This window comes from Micropterus dolomieu, linkage group LG10 (genome assembly GCF_021292245.1).
Source record: "Micropterus dolomieu isolate WLL.071019.BEF.003 ecotype Adirondacks linkage group LG10, ASM2129224v1, whole genome shotgun sequence".
NCBI lineage: Eukaryota > Metazoa > Chordata > Actinopteri > Centrarchiformes > Centrarchidae > Micropterus > Micropterus dolomieu.
Window position 1 is genome coordinate 26917843 of NC_060159.1, and position 14880 is coordinate 26932722.

Here is a 14880-nt window from a genome sequence, read left to right on the forward strand (position 1 = left end):
TAATCAGCCGATTATCTCACGAAAATTAAGGACACATTTATGTGCACGCAAATCCAATTCCCTGGAGAATAACTAACGTTAAATGACACTACGATCCAACTACATAGTTTTTCTACCAGGGCAGTAAAATGTGAAGTTTAGCTGGCTGATCTTTTACCTTTCATTTGCATCGTTAACATTGCACCAACTTAATTACCTGTCCAGCGAGCGCCGCTTTGAAAACATTTGTCCTGCAACAGCTCTGTCCATCTGTGTCCCCAACAAATTATTATTTATTTCTGCTGTCATCTGTCTGCATCTGTTCCCCCGTGTCTGAATTCATCATGTTTTCACTTCTTTGACGACGAAGGTCCACACCCTGTCGGCTCGTGCTAAATAATAGGTGTAGTCCTCCATTTGTCCAAATTTCACTTCTCTTCTTACTTATAAAAAAAACAGACGACTACTCAGAGACTGTGTTATTATTATTTCCTCTTCTTCTTCTTAGTATACATTCAAAGTAGTGACGAGAGTCTACACTGCCAGAATTATACAAGAACACCGTGGCTCTTATAATGCATTTCTGTCAATAGATCCACAGAAATAGTAAACACTGGACCTTTTAAAAGTCTTATTTTCACTCTGGGCTGGCGTCGTGCACACTACGTGATAAGGAGCCTTTCCTTAGAGAAACAAGTTCAAGGTTAGCAAATGTTAATAGCCTGACCTTTGGATGTTATCACAGACAGAGAACCTCCTCAAGGATAATGTTTACTACCATAGCAAACATTCAAAGTGAGTCTGTACACAAACAGTGGGTGTGATGTGATATATTGCCACAGTTACAGGGAAACGCAGGGCGAGACAACATAACACATTTCCAAAACTAACAATGACGATCTTGGTCTTAACTTAAGATTTGTTCTGTGGTTTGTGATAGATTCCACCTGCCATGTATGAGGTAGGATATTTTACCAGTGCTATGGAGCGTAGTGGATCCTGTGTGGCTGGAGGCTGTGCATTATTTTCAGACAAGGTTGTGGTTTGTCAGTCAGAACAGGTGTAGTACTGTGTGTCCTAGAAGAGAACCTTTTGCTCTTCAGCTCGCTCTCATTTTCTTTCCTAAATTAAGGCTCTGAGGGTGGAGATGTAAACACAGTAAAGCCCTCTGGGAACAAACTGCAAGCTACATAAATAAACACGACGTTACTGGATCAGACTTGGCAGGGCTCATTACAGTGGCCCAGTTTTGACACGTTAGTTTTGAAGCTTGAAACCTCGAGAGGGGTCTGCAGTCTGTGTCCATCATGACGTTCAGTCGGGTGTCGCTCTGTGTGGTTAAACCTGTGTTTATATTATGTCCTGCCATAGATATGTGTATGAATTTGAGTTAAAGTTCAGCATCAGGTAGTTATATAATTCCCCATAGTGCGTTTACATTTTCCTATACGCACGGTTTCATAATCTGCCTGTTATTTCCTGTGTAAGCAGAGGGTTTCCATTGAAAATGTCTTGGATGGATGTTACTCAGAAGCAGCAGGATTCTTTCTTCAACCTTTGGTCATTTGGACCTCTTTGGTCCAGACTGAAATTATTAGATGATTACCTTGACATCTGTGTTCCCCAGAGGACGAAGCCCACTGACTTTTCCTCCAGCGCCGGCAGCAGGTTGACATTTGTGTGTTAAGTGGAATGTCTAGACAGCTGTTGGATGGAATTTGTCATGAAATTGTTCAGACACTTATGTTCCCCTCAGGATAAATCATAAGAACTTCGGTGATTATCTGACTTTTTCTTTAATGCCAACCTTTAGTCCAAAATTAACAATAATTAATTGGCTTATTACTTAATTCCTGCCAAAGAAATGACATCCTCAGCTGTTATTAAATAGCATGCAATACAAGCTAAACTAAGCTGTTGAACATGGTAAAGACCCGTATGTCAGCATTTAGCTCGAAGCACCACTGCGCAGAAATACACTCTCACAGAACTACTTGCTGCTAGCACAACATTAGACCGGCACATGCAGGTTCATAAAGTGTCATGGCCCTGTCTTTATTAAGGATAAAAAATCAAAGATGCTATAAAATGCATTTTGACATGTTTGTATTTCAGTTTGTACGTATGCATTCATGTCGTGTTAACCAAAGCTTTGTTTTATAGACGTGTCTAATAGTGCTTTTGCAGCCTTCCCTGAACCTGAGCTGTTGAGACCTTGCCTGAACCTGGGCGTTTGAGACCTTGCCCGAACCTGGGCGTTTGAGACCTTGCCCGAACCTGGGCATTTGAGACCTTGCCCGAACCTGAACGTTTGAGACCCTGCCCGAACCTGAACGTTTGAGACCCTGCCCGAACCTGGGCGTTTAGACCTTGCCCGAACCTGGGCGTTTAGACCTTGCCTGAACCTGGGCGTTTAGACCTTGCCTGAACCTGGGCGTTTAGACCTTGCCTGAACCTGGGCGTTTAGACCTTGCCTTAACCTGGGCGTTTAGACCTTGCCTGAACCTGGACGTTTAGACCTTGCCTGAACCTGGACGTTTAGACCTTGCCTTAACCTGGGCGTTTGAGACCTTGCCTGAACCTGGGCGTTTGAGACCTTGCCTGAACCTGGACGTTTAGACCTTGCCTGAACCTGGACGTTTAGACCTTGCCTTAACCTGGACGTTTAGACCTTGCCTTAACCTGGACGTTTAGACCTTGCCTGAACCTGGACGTTTAGACCTTGCCTGAACCTGGGCGTTTGAGACCTTGCCTGAACCTGGAGGTTTAGACCTTGCCTTAACCTTGACGTTTAGACCTTGCCTTAACCTGGGCGTTTGAGACCTTGCCCGAACCTGGGCGTTTGAGACCTTGCCCGAACCTGGGCGTTTGAGACCTTGCCCGAACCTGGGCGTTTGAGACCTTGCCCGAACCTGGGCGTTTAGACCTTGCCCGAACCTGGGCGTTTAGACCTTGCCCGAACCTGGGCGTTTAGACCTTGCCCGAACCTGGGCGTTTAGACCTTGCCCGAACCTGGGCGTTTAGACCTTGCCCGAACCTGGGTGTTTGAGACCCTGCCCGAACCTGAACGTTTGAGATCCATTAATAAGTTAAGGTTGATCGGTCAGCTGCCATGCCCCTAGTCTACCCCTGTCCAAGTGGATTCGTGACCCAACACAGATATTGCTTATCTGATTATCTTTAGGCTAAGTAGTTGTTTGTAAATAAGCAGCCTGTTAATAGTCAACTTTTGGGGCTAGACTACGCTGAGATTACAACTCTCAGTCTGACTGTGCTGCAGCAGACTGTGAAAGCTTCACTTCCTCTCTTTGATGATGTCTGAAGTGTATTGATACACAGATGTGTTAAAGAAACTTGTTTTGATATGAAAAAAATTGTCTGAGCGGAGCTGAGTCACGATACAGACCAAACATGCACCACTCTGTTCAGGCCAAGTTATTGCAAAAGTTTAAGAAGGTTTGTCATCACTTTTCCTTTTTTTTTTCATGTTTCCTTTTCTCCTGGCAGCCTTCGGGGGTTAATCAAAGTTACCCGGTCCAACACAGTAAATATTATGACTGCTTTCATTTTAGCGTTAAATCTAAATCAGTCAAATTTACACATCATTGAAATAAGTTACTAGGGGTTAAAGTGTCTTGCTCAGGGACACGGTGAAGGACAGTGTCACAGATGGATGATTCATATGACAGATGGATGATTCATATCTGCAGACTACCGGCTCTCACCAGGGCCGTTAAATAAGAGAGTTACGACACTCCCATTGACTTCTGTTGGAACTGTGGAATGAGGAAGTAACACACGTCATGGGGCATCCGATGGTTCCAAACACTGAACAGTTCCAGCGCTGAGCCCCGTTCATTTCAGTGTTTCTGAAGTACGCTGCCTGGTAAGTTGATGAAATTACTGCATTTGTTGACATTTTAACTCATTAGCTGTCCTCTCATGAATCTAGTCAATAGTGCTATTTTATGTAGCCAGCTTTAGTCAAGGTTTATCGGAAGATATTAACTGTTAGATTATATAATTGCAGCTAACGTTAACGTGAGTAACGTTAACACTTAACCAGCTAACGTTACCATACCAAGATGTCAGTTTGCCAATATTGACCTCAAATGTAAAGTTTTGTTTATTTTCAGGAGGACGGAGAGTGGAGCGATGACCAGGCTGATGGAGCTTGCAGAAATGTCTGTCCACTAACCAGGGCACTCTGTGGGACATCTGGCATGAAATATAGCCTCCTGTCTGGTCTATGCAGGATGTGAAAATTAAAAAAGTGTTTCTTTGAAGACATCACATTCAAGGAAAACTTACCTACCTGGATATAAAATATAATAAAATATATTGTTGAATGCAATTGGTTGCCTTGTGTATTTTGCACTGTTTACCAAAACTTCTTTCTTGACTTAAACTAAACAGCTTCTGGCATTCATTGATATTTACTTGATAATGTCAGTAATTATGACAATAGAAGCATGAGAAAAAACATCTCCATACTGTAATGTGTTATACCTTATGGGAGCAGCCCAAAAATTGCTGCAAATGAAGTCGCTGCTGTAAATGTGTAATGTTAGGTTATGGGAACAGCCCCTTTTCCTTCCAAAATTAAACACAAAAACTGATGAAATCTGTGTTTCCGCAACTCTCCAGAACAAATGTTATTATATGTATGTAATGTAAGTGTCAGCTCAGTAATCAGTGTCATATTTTGTTAAAATTTACCGATAATTGATGTAAATATAGCTGCTGTTGGTGTCTGTCCCGCCTAAACCCATTCAAACTGGTTGACAGCGCTGAGTTGTTTGGAACCATGGAGCGCTACATGAACCACGTGACCACATAGCGGCGAGATCAAAGAGTGTCGTGACTCTCTTATTTAACAGCCCTGGCTCTCACACACTGTACAATACACAACTGTGTAGCAGTGTGACTTAATAGAACTGGGGTGGCACCCCCGGCGGCGCCATTGTGCGTCGCAGACACCTGTCTACGCCAACGCACTGTTAAAAAGCCAGTATATCCAGGTCTTAAAAAACCTGCATGTTCAGATCCTGAAGGACGTCCTGGTCTGAACATCGAAACTTAAAAAATTAGAAATGAAAGAGCATTCTGGCTGGTTTGGGTGTGCAAAGTATTTTTGTTCTTTAAATTAAAAGCAGACATTATGTCGGCTGTGATGGACTTCCTCAACCAAAGCAATGTCAAGTCTCTATAAACAGATTTTCCCATTGCAGTGAGGTGAATGTAAACCAGCAGCTAATCCCTCTCTGGCTTTGTCAACTTTATTGGCATGAAAGTAAGAGCGGAGCATAAACAGGGCTGCTGCTCTTTGTCTAATCCCTACTGTTCAGGTCTGAACATATCAGAGCACTGCTGTAAAATAAACAAGAGTGCATTTAAATAGGACGACAGCATATTTATAACATCATGAAGAGATGCTATTTGCTATTTTTACAGTGATAACAGCCAAAAACACCTCCAGTCTTTCAGAAGAGAAGATTTTTACCCCACTTCCTTTATTCAGTCTTTGTCTGCAGGTGGTGTTCAGCTTGTTGTCTCCACCCTGCAGACACACTGTAGTTAATCTGTAGTTTTATTAGAATTAATATGTTATAATGGAGCAATTTAGAGCATCATAAATTTTGGGAGAAAGAATCAACAGATTAGAGGCGTGTGAGGATATTTAAAGTTTTGAATCCTTCATATGTCGTATTTTTCCTTAAAATGTCTTATTCAAAGATCCTTGAATTAGGCTACCTTATTGTTAAAGGTGCTAAATAAACTTACTGAGGACAGCGCCTCCCTCCAGCGTGGTTTAGTGTAGTTAGTAATTGTGCCAAAAAGTCAAAGGTGGTGGTCAGAGAAGAGGCGGATCACAACTCAAATCCTCCTCCTCATCTCCTCCTCTTCATTCTGAGCCGCCGCATGCCTCTCTCTCTCTCTCTCTCTCTCTCTCTCTCTCTGTAGTGTCAGCTGGGTCTCCTTTAATTTATTAAGTGACTTAGAGACCATAAAAAGCAGAGAGAAACGTTTACTGCGCGTCATGTAAGAAGAACCAACCACGCTTCCCACCTGTGTTCCTCCTCCAGTGTTTTTGCGCGCAGCGGAGCGCGCAGAGATGGGAGCGCTGCGCCCGGAGCTTGGCTCTCTGCAGCGGCTCTGCCTCGGCTTCCTCCTCCTGCTGGGCTTCTCTGTGTCCAGCTCGGCGGCCTGGGACCTGGTTCTCCTCCACACTAACGACGTACACGCCCGGGTGGAGGAGACCAGCGAGCACTCCGGGAAATGCGGCGGCGGCGGCAGCGGCGGGTGTTTCGCCGGGGTCGCCCGGAGAGCCACGATGATACAGAGGATCCGAAACTCCATCAGCAACGTGCTCCTCCTGGACGCCGGAGACCAGTTCCAGGGGACCGTCTGGTTCAATTACTACAAGGGCGCCGAGGCTGCGCATTTTATGAACAAGCTGGGTTATGATGCCATGGTGAGAAACACAGACAAGCTTAAAAACTCCAGTCTGCGCAGCTTATATTTCATTTGAAGCCAGAAGATAGAAGCATTTCTGTCTGCTGATCTGTCAGGAATTAAAATGAATGTGAGTTCAACTTTAAAGTGACGTTGCGCAATAGATAATTCTGATAATAGATGAATGGATGGAAACTTACATACTCATCAAAATGATATGGTTAGCTGGCTTTATGTACTGTTTGGTAGTTTATTCTATTAAAATCATATTGGATCATAAAATAGTCCCACGTTCTGCATGTAAAATCTTAATTTGCAAAGTAACTGTAGCTGTCAGAAAGTGCTGTACTACTGTATGTACCTGTGTGTTTTTGTATTTATTACTGTATAATACTGTTGTATTTTTACAATATAAAAACAGGAGTCTGTAGTTTGTTGGTGATAATTGTGACCCTGCTTTTAATGTATATCTCCATTAGTGGATCAATTATAATCCTGGTCAAAGGATTACTGTAGATTTTCTGCCATTAAGGTTCACAAATATAGAGAGTACTGTGTTTGTGTCCACCGATGTAACAATAGAACAGTCCTATTATGATCAGACCGGACTGGAAAAGGCTGAAGCTGCTTCATTGGTTTAGGTCTAACAGCCTTACTTGGTTTAATTAGCTTAAAAGCAGCAATTGCGGAGAGACATTTTAATGGATGAGCTCTCTGCGCCCTTTAATCTTTGCACCAGAATTAGAGAAATTAGTTTTCACTCATTTCAAATCTCGGTGGAGCGGCTCCTGTACGGGCGGAGTACACGCTGGACAGGTCGCCAGTCCATCGCAGGGCCATGATAATAGTCATTTAGGTGTAGAAACAGCAGTTAAATGTGACCTCGATGTGTAAAAAGTATCACTGCCTGTATGAGTTTCTAGACGTTTACTTACACTAAACAAAAACATCTGACTTGTTTAAGTGGTGGATGGAACATATTTAGTTGGTGCGTCAGGAAATCTGTTTATCAGGGTTACGTGCCTCACATCAGATGTCACATTTAGACCAGACTTCAGTCATTTTAATGCTCAAAGGATCTGATGGTTGTCGGATGTCAACATTTCCCACTTCTTCTCTCTGAAACATTTAGTTTGGTTTCCTGTGGCTGGTTTTAATTTACATTCTTGCTTTAATGAGCCACAGTTTTCTGTAAGAGGAGGTTAGTTTGTTGATTCAGATCAAACAAACTGAACTGGAGGAACACTCCACACGCTCACTAAACTATGACTGACATGTTCTGTGTTGTTGTGCCTTAAAGGGTCATTTAGGTCATTTTAAACCTGGGACTTATTTTCACACACGTGGGGTCAAAAAGACTAGTAGGTACAAAAAGTTTTGAAATCCGTGCAGCAGATTCTTCAGCCGGCAGCTGCAACGTATTCCTTAGGGGGAATTGCAGCCGTCAAAATGGCGTCCACAAAAAGTGCTTCTTGTTGCCAGCGACAGGTTCAGACTGACGACATCGTGGAAAGGATCCCTACGAGGGACTCCCGGTGACCCCCTTTGTATTTTACAGGAAGCTGAAGTCTCGCTGAAGGACAGTTCTCGCTCTGAAATCTCGTGAGAGGCGAGTTGTTGCAAATAGTGTTGTAGTACTTGAGACCGGTCTTGGTGTGGAGGCCGGTCTTAAGAGCACTTTTTGATGGTCTTGGTCTGTTACCGTTAACGACTGTCACCCCTACCCGGGATTCTTCAGCTCTTATTGTTTTCATGTGGCTTTTTTAATGGGAATGTGGATCTTTCAGATCAATTTCATCTGAGAACTGTTTTATTACCTCTGATCTCGTTCCAGATTTTATGGTGTGTCATGAAATGTGGGGAACTGGTCTTGGTCTCGACTCGGTCTCGACCTCCGTTGGTCTTAGCCTGGGAACATCCAGTCAGAGCTTGGTAATGTGGCTCAGGAAAGGGAGTTTTGGGGGCCCCACAACAAACTCGTCTCTCCAACTCTGAGTCACATTTCCACCGTCACCTTCCTGCAACCACTCCCCTCTCACTTGATTTCAGATGTCACACGTTTTGTAAACCAGGTCCCGTGGAAAATTCCCTTTGGTTGAACTGGCCCCGGCTCATAGGCCTACGGTACTGTTTAATTAAACCTGTCTGAGGGGCCCCTGTAGACAGTTTTCAGCTGTCTGTGTCATTCTGCTGTTCTAAATTTATCTTTACTTTGTGTTTTTCAGGTTTTCGGAAATCATGAGTTTGACAACGGAGTGGAAGGACTCATGAAGCCGTTCATGGAGAAGATCGGGTGTGTTGTTCTCAGCGCTAACATCAAGGCAGACAAAACTCTGGCCGCAACATTTGGCAACTCTTACTCGCCTTACAAGATATTTAATGTTGGCGGTGAGAAGGTGGGCGTGGTGGGATACACATCTCGGGAAACTCCTGCTCTGTCCAAACCTGGTAAGTGGACTTGTCTTTGCTTTTAACGCTGTCTCGCATTGTTTAGTTCAGGGGTCTGCAAATAAGTCTGGCATCGGGCCAAATTGTCATAAACCGTCAATTAACCATTTACATTCCAACGTTTCCTGTGTGTGTGAGTAGCTCAGTTGGTAGTGCACAGACTTGTGTGTTAGTATTATTTTCTTCCTTTATCAACAAATTGATCGTGTAGAGATTGTATTACATATCAAAATTAAGCATGTGCAGGAGTCCGTACATCCCGGCGATTGGTCCACATCAACCTATGGACGCTTATTTTCATGTCCCCCGTCTCTCCAGCCAGAGGAAATTCCTGCGTTTCTCATTCAGGGGAATCCGATCTCACGCTTTCTGAAGGCTTTTTCAGAGGCGTGTCAAGCAAGTCAGAGACTCTTTTGAATTTCCTTCAGAACTTTCAAAGTAAAATCTCTCAAACGCGAAAAAAGTACTGCTGCGAAAATGTTCTCGTGCTTTTATTTTGCAGGTACAATCACTTAAGAGGAAGCGATTATGTGAGTAACGTTTGCTGTCTTGACTGAGATCTGTTTCAGCACCAGCCACTGTAATTAATTATTTATTTATTTGCAGCAATCAAAGTAATTTGGCCACATATTATCGCTGGCGATATGTTAGTGCCCACTTCAGAGTTCTCTGCAAGTTCTTCTCGTAGGGAACGCAGTCCTTCCAGCACTGGGTCACCGAACCATCTGGAGCTGTACTGTTGGGCACAAACATACAACAGGAGTTATTAAACATTAGCCCAGCAGCCCGGCCTCTTCGGGTGCTTCTTTTGCCTCCAACACTGCTGCTGGTGTCACTGTGGTGTTCTGTTGTGGTGGTTTTTGTGCATCATGCTTGTGATCCAAGAACTGCAACAGAGGCACTGTTCATGCTGTTGCAATGGCAGCAAACATCAGTGTTGTTCCTCGTAGGCCCACACATGTCTGGGTGTCTGACCGGGTCCCATGACGTCTCCTTCCAGAGACAAACATGCTTCTCACTCTTAAGTTTTGACGGCGTCACTTAAATCAGCAGTGGTGAGACCAGGAGTTTTCCCACTGGCTCCCTTGTGCTGATGTTTGCTGTCTAACAGCCTGTGAGTCCGAGACAGAGGCTGCCTAAGCGTTCCCAATCCCTCCTTCACTCACAACACGAGGTGCTGATTGTGCACGCTTGTTGATCTATTGTTGTACTGGTGCAGGCACCTTCCTGCAGTGGCTGGCGGGAATCCACGGAGCACTTTCAGCCACTTTTACCGCTGTGTATGTTGTCAGGAGCACCTTTACACCTCTGCACCTTCCAGTGCTTTTCTTCTGAAGTCCTTAACCACCGCAGAATCTCCTGGCAGGAGACTGTGTGAGAGGGTAAGGCCTCTTTAACCTGCTGATGTAGACGAGCAAGAGCAGAGGACAAAGTCTGGCAATACAGTGATGTGTGTCAGGCGGTACTCTGCTGGCTGCCTCTGTCCCTGTTAGTGGAGGGCGCCCTAAAAGAATCATAAATGGGCTCAGACCTTGACCTGGTTCTTATCCTGGTTCTCATCAACGCCACCGACAACAGCTTTGTTCATGGAAGGCCTGTGTCTTCACAGTACTTAGCTAGCTTAACCTTTAGCATTCTGTTCTGTTTCTCTACTGCTCCACCGCTTGCTGGGTGGTGGGAACAATGCTGTCTCAAATCACTGCCCATGTAAGAGCCAAGTTGTTTTCATGGCTTCACTTCCAAAAGCTTTTCTGTCGTCACTGTTGATTTTGGAAAGCACACCCCAGCATGGCAAGAGTTCACAAACCAGGGCTTTTGCTCCAGTTGCACCCGTCTAGTTTTGAAGTTGGAAAAACTTCTGTCCATTTTGGAAACATATCAACTATCATCAACAGTAAATTTTGCCTTTGCTTGGGTTTAGCTAAAAACCTCCATCAGGTGGTCACATGGTTCTTCTGGTGGTGGATGTGCTGCTAATGAAACCTGTATTCCTTTCATGAACCAGTGTCTTGCTTCACCACAATATTTCATTAGTGATACAGTTACAGTTTCACAACAGCAGCAATCTGTAGTTTTCTAGGAAGGCTAAAATAAAAAGGAAGAAGAAGAATCGGTTAGTGTTGGATATTAAACTTTCAACAATGTCAAAAACAACAAGACAGTAATTTATTCACATGATGTTAGTTCGATCCATTATATGATGACGTCACTCATTTCACTGTAAATAAAAACAAGTTATAGCAAGTTATTCTGGTCTGTGTGTGTAAAACAGCCTCTCTGAATGAGTTTCAGCCTCGAGCGTCCAGGCTGTCTGATAACACACCTCACACACAGACTTGTTGCTCACATTACATCTCCAACACTGAGCGACTTAGTTTTGCATTCAGTTAACCCCTTTTCTCTGTGGAGGAGAGCGCGTGACTCTGGACCATGTTTTTAAATTTAAAGGGATTTAAACAATAACGTCAAACAACAAGGAACGAGCAGGCAGCATTCTTTTCCAGTGGAAATGGGGTCAGTCTGTTGGCGTGCGTCACATTTTATCATCAACACGGCAGCAGCACACAAAGAAACATCCAGCATTACATAAAAGCAACAGACACAGCAAGCAGCATGACAATAAGCACCGGGCATCTGGTTTGCTTCCAAGATGTAGTGTCAAAACAGGTCATGTGATCGTCCTTCGGTCAAGTCAAGTAAGAACGTAGTTCAGGTCTTTGTCGTCCCCGAGTACAGGCAGACTATAGAGAGCCGTTTCAGTCAGTGAGGCTCTGTCAGGTCAAGTCAGTCAAGTGCACTGTTAGTTCACCATGAATCATGGGAGAAAGGTTTCTCTCTCTGTTCAGTCTTTGTCAGTAATGGGATCCCTTGTCCATAAAATCATCATCACCTCTTTATGGTGATTGGTTTTGGAATAGATGAAAAGGCTTGAATGCATTGGGAGAGAGAGCTTTACTCTCATAGTGATCACATTCCCAGAGAAGTTATTCTGTCTATTCCAGTTGCAATTAGAGAGAGACAGCATCTCAGCACGCCTCGTGTGATGGACTGCAGAACGGAAACCGACCAGCCGCGCGGAAAATGTAAAATTTTAAAAACAGACCTTTGTCAAATCACCAACAGAGAAATGTGTGGTCTGTGATGTAACCAGTAATGTGAAATCTTTAAACCTGTGGTGCTCGCGGGTGCAATAATGCATTAACCACCACTCTGTCGCTCTGCCGGTCGGCCTTCATCACAATCTTTTTTGAAAATGTGGGTGCGTACAGGTCACTGCAGCCTGCAGCAGTGAACAAAAAGAAAACATGTTTAATATTTCCAAGCGCTTCTTTTTTTTTAGTAAATATTATTTCACAAATCAAATCAAACTTTGTGTTAACTACAGCTATAGACTCTCATTCAGTTTGCACAGTTTATTGTTTTAACCATGGTGTGTAAAAAGATGTTACAGGAACTAGTTCAACGGTTCTTTTAACCTGAGCAGGACTTTTTGCTCTTTACTGTACAGTGTTCTCAGATTCCAACTTACTGGCCTGTTGTCGGTCAGCCAACTCCGGGCGAACTTTATCCCCAAATCCATCCGTTTGCAAATCACTTGGCTTTGCTTCGCCATGTGTATACGTCCCCCTCGGTACAGCTAAGATCAGAGAAGGAGAAAAAGAAATAAAACAGCAGCGCAGCCTCCTTGTCCAGATAATATGTTGCAATAATTCTCTCTCTCTCTTTTTTTTCACTGTCCCTATTCCATAAATGATTAAAAATTGTTGCATCCTGTCCATCAGAATTGCGTACTGTGCAGTGTAACGAGTCTATCTGCATGTACCTAAAGGTCTGTGTGTGTCTATGTTTGTGTGTGCAGTGGGGGTCACTCATTAGTGCTCTGATAACTGAAATAAGTGCTTAACAAGCGGAGAGAATCTGCAGTAATTTTGCTCGGCCCTGTTAACTAAGGATCCACGTGTGAGATGGTGCAATCAAAATAACAATCTAAGCTGAAAGTCTAAAAAACAAAGAAAAACAAACAAATGCTATTTTGTAGTTTATTTCAGACACTCACCGTTTTTAAGGACAACGTAGGTCCAACTCTTTTTGAGATGGTAGTGGCAGCGGTCCGGGGCGCGGACGGTCGACCCTCCCGTCTCTTAAGTCGGCGACGTGGAGGATGAGACACTTTATTCCAGGGTGATCAGTCGCCGGCCGTCTCAGGTCCCAGACTAACTTTGCCAAACCATCCCACTTCTGACACCAAGTGAAATGGAAATTATTACAGTTTTTAAAAATGAAAATAAAGAATCCTCTTGTCATATAAGTAAAGAAAACAAATTAAACTTCCATATATAAGGTTTTGGAAGCACACATCTCTAAATAGACTTAGCGCCTCATCCGACTGTACACAAGTTAAATATCCTTTCTTTTTTAAAGTGGCTGCATAGTCCAAAAAACCAAGACCGCAAAGTGAAAGTACACTATATGGGCGAAAGTATTGGGACACACCTCTTAATCACTGTATTCAGGTTTTTCAATCAGTCCCGTTGCCACAGGTAGATAAAATCAAGCACCTGGCCGCGCAGTCTCCCTTTCCGAACAATTTGCAAAAGAGCGGGTCGTTCTAGAGAGCTCTCTGAATTTGAGCGTTGTACTGTAATACGCCAGCGTTGCAACAGTCAGCTGGTGAAATGTCTTCCCTCCTAGATATTCCATTATACAACTGTAAGTGGTTTAAGTTCAAAGGGGAGGCATTCATTGATCATGGCCAACGGTAGACCATGGAATGTTACACAGCAGGGCTTCATAGCCGAGCAGCTGCACGCAAGCCTTACATCACCAAGCATAATGCCAAGAGAGGGGTGATCAAAAACACACCGCCATGTGGTCACAGGTCATGTGGAATGTGGAGCAGTGGAAACGTGTTCTGAGTCTGGGTTTGTCAAATGCCAGGAGAACGTTACACACCTGACTGTGCTTAGTTCCACTGAAGGGAAATGATGTTGCCTCAGCTTGCCAGGACATTTTAGAAAATTCTATGCTTATAACTTAGTTGGAAGAGTTTGGGGAAGGCCCTATTCTGTTCCTGCATGACTGTGCCCAAGGCATGGTTGGATGAGTTTGGTGTGGAAGAACTTGACTCATCCCTAGCAAACACCTTTGGGATGAATTTGAACAGAGATTGCGAATCAGGCCTTCATCAGCGTCTGACCTCACAAATGCTTTTCTAGATGAACAGGCAAAAATATTGTAGAAAGCCTTCCCAGAAGAGTCCGTATCAATGCCTATGTATTTAGAGTCTTAAATCTCCTTTTAGGTGTCCCAGTACTTTTGTCCATTTAGTGTACTTCTGAGTGAACGCCTAACAGGAAAGCTGTTGCCGAAGATTTTAACAAAACTTTAAAAGGAGCAGAGAATTCATGGGAGAAGAAATTGCAAGCAGTTGTGTGTTGCTTTAACTAGTTGAATGGGAATCATCTCCAAATGTTTTGTATGTAACCCTGGACTTATGAGAGAGACTCGTGTGTGATGCGGCGCTGAATCTGTGTAAACGTAACAGTCAAAGCATCTCTGAGCTATTCAGACCTCAGGGACGACGCGTCTCTGTGGGATGATATGCTTGGCCCTGAAGTTGGATAAATAACAGGCTCACTCAGCTCTCATCACTCACTCGAGAATACATGTATAGTATCTCACAAAAGTGAGTGCACCCCTCACATTTTGGTAAATATTTGATTATATCTTTTCATGTGACTTTGCTCCAATGTAAAGTAGTGAGTGTGCAGCTTGTATAACAATGTAAATCTGCTGTCCCCTCAAAATAACACATCACACAGCCGTTAATGTCTAAACTGCTGGCAACAAAACTAATTGCACCCCTAAGTGAAAATGTCCAAATTGGGCCCAATTAGCCATTTTCCCTCCCCGGTGTCATGTGACTCGTTAGTGTTACAAGGTCTCAGGTGTGAACGGGGAGCAGGTGTGTTAAATTTGGTGTTATCGCTCTCACAC

General features: G+C 43.7%; 1 protein-coding gene across 1 annotated transcript in view; it reads left to right on the forward strand.

Moving 5' to 3' along the window:
• The first annotated feature begins 5961 nt into the window (after positions 1-5961).
• nt5e (5'-nucleotidase, ecto (CD73)) overlaps positions 5962-14880 on the forward strand; it is a 23225-nt gene continuing 14306 nt past the window's right edge. The window contains exons 1-2 of the mRNA XM_046060300.1: positions 5962-6454; positions 8661-8883. Of these exons, the coding sequence (XP_045916256.1) occupies positions 6095-6454; positions 8661-8883 (583 nt within the window). The 5' untranslated portion in view covers positions 5962-6094. The remainder of the gene's footprint in view (positions 6455-8660; positions 8884-14880) is intronic.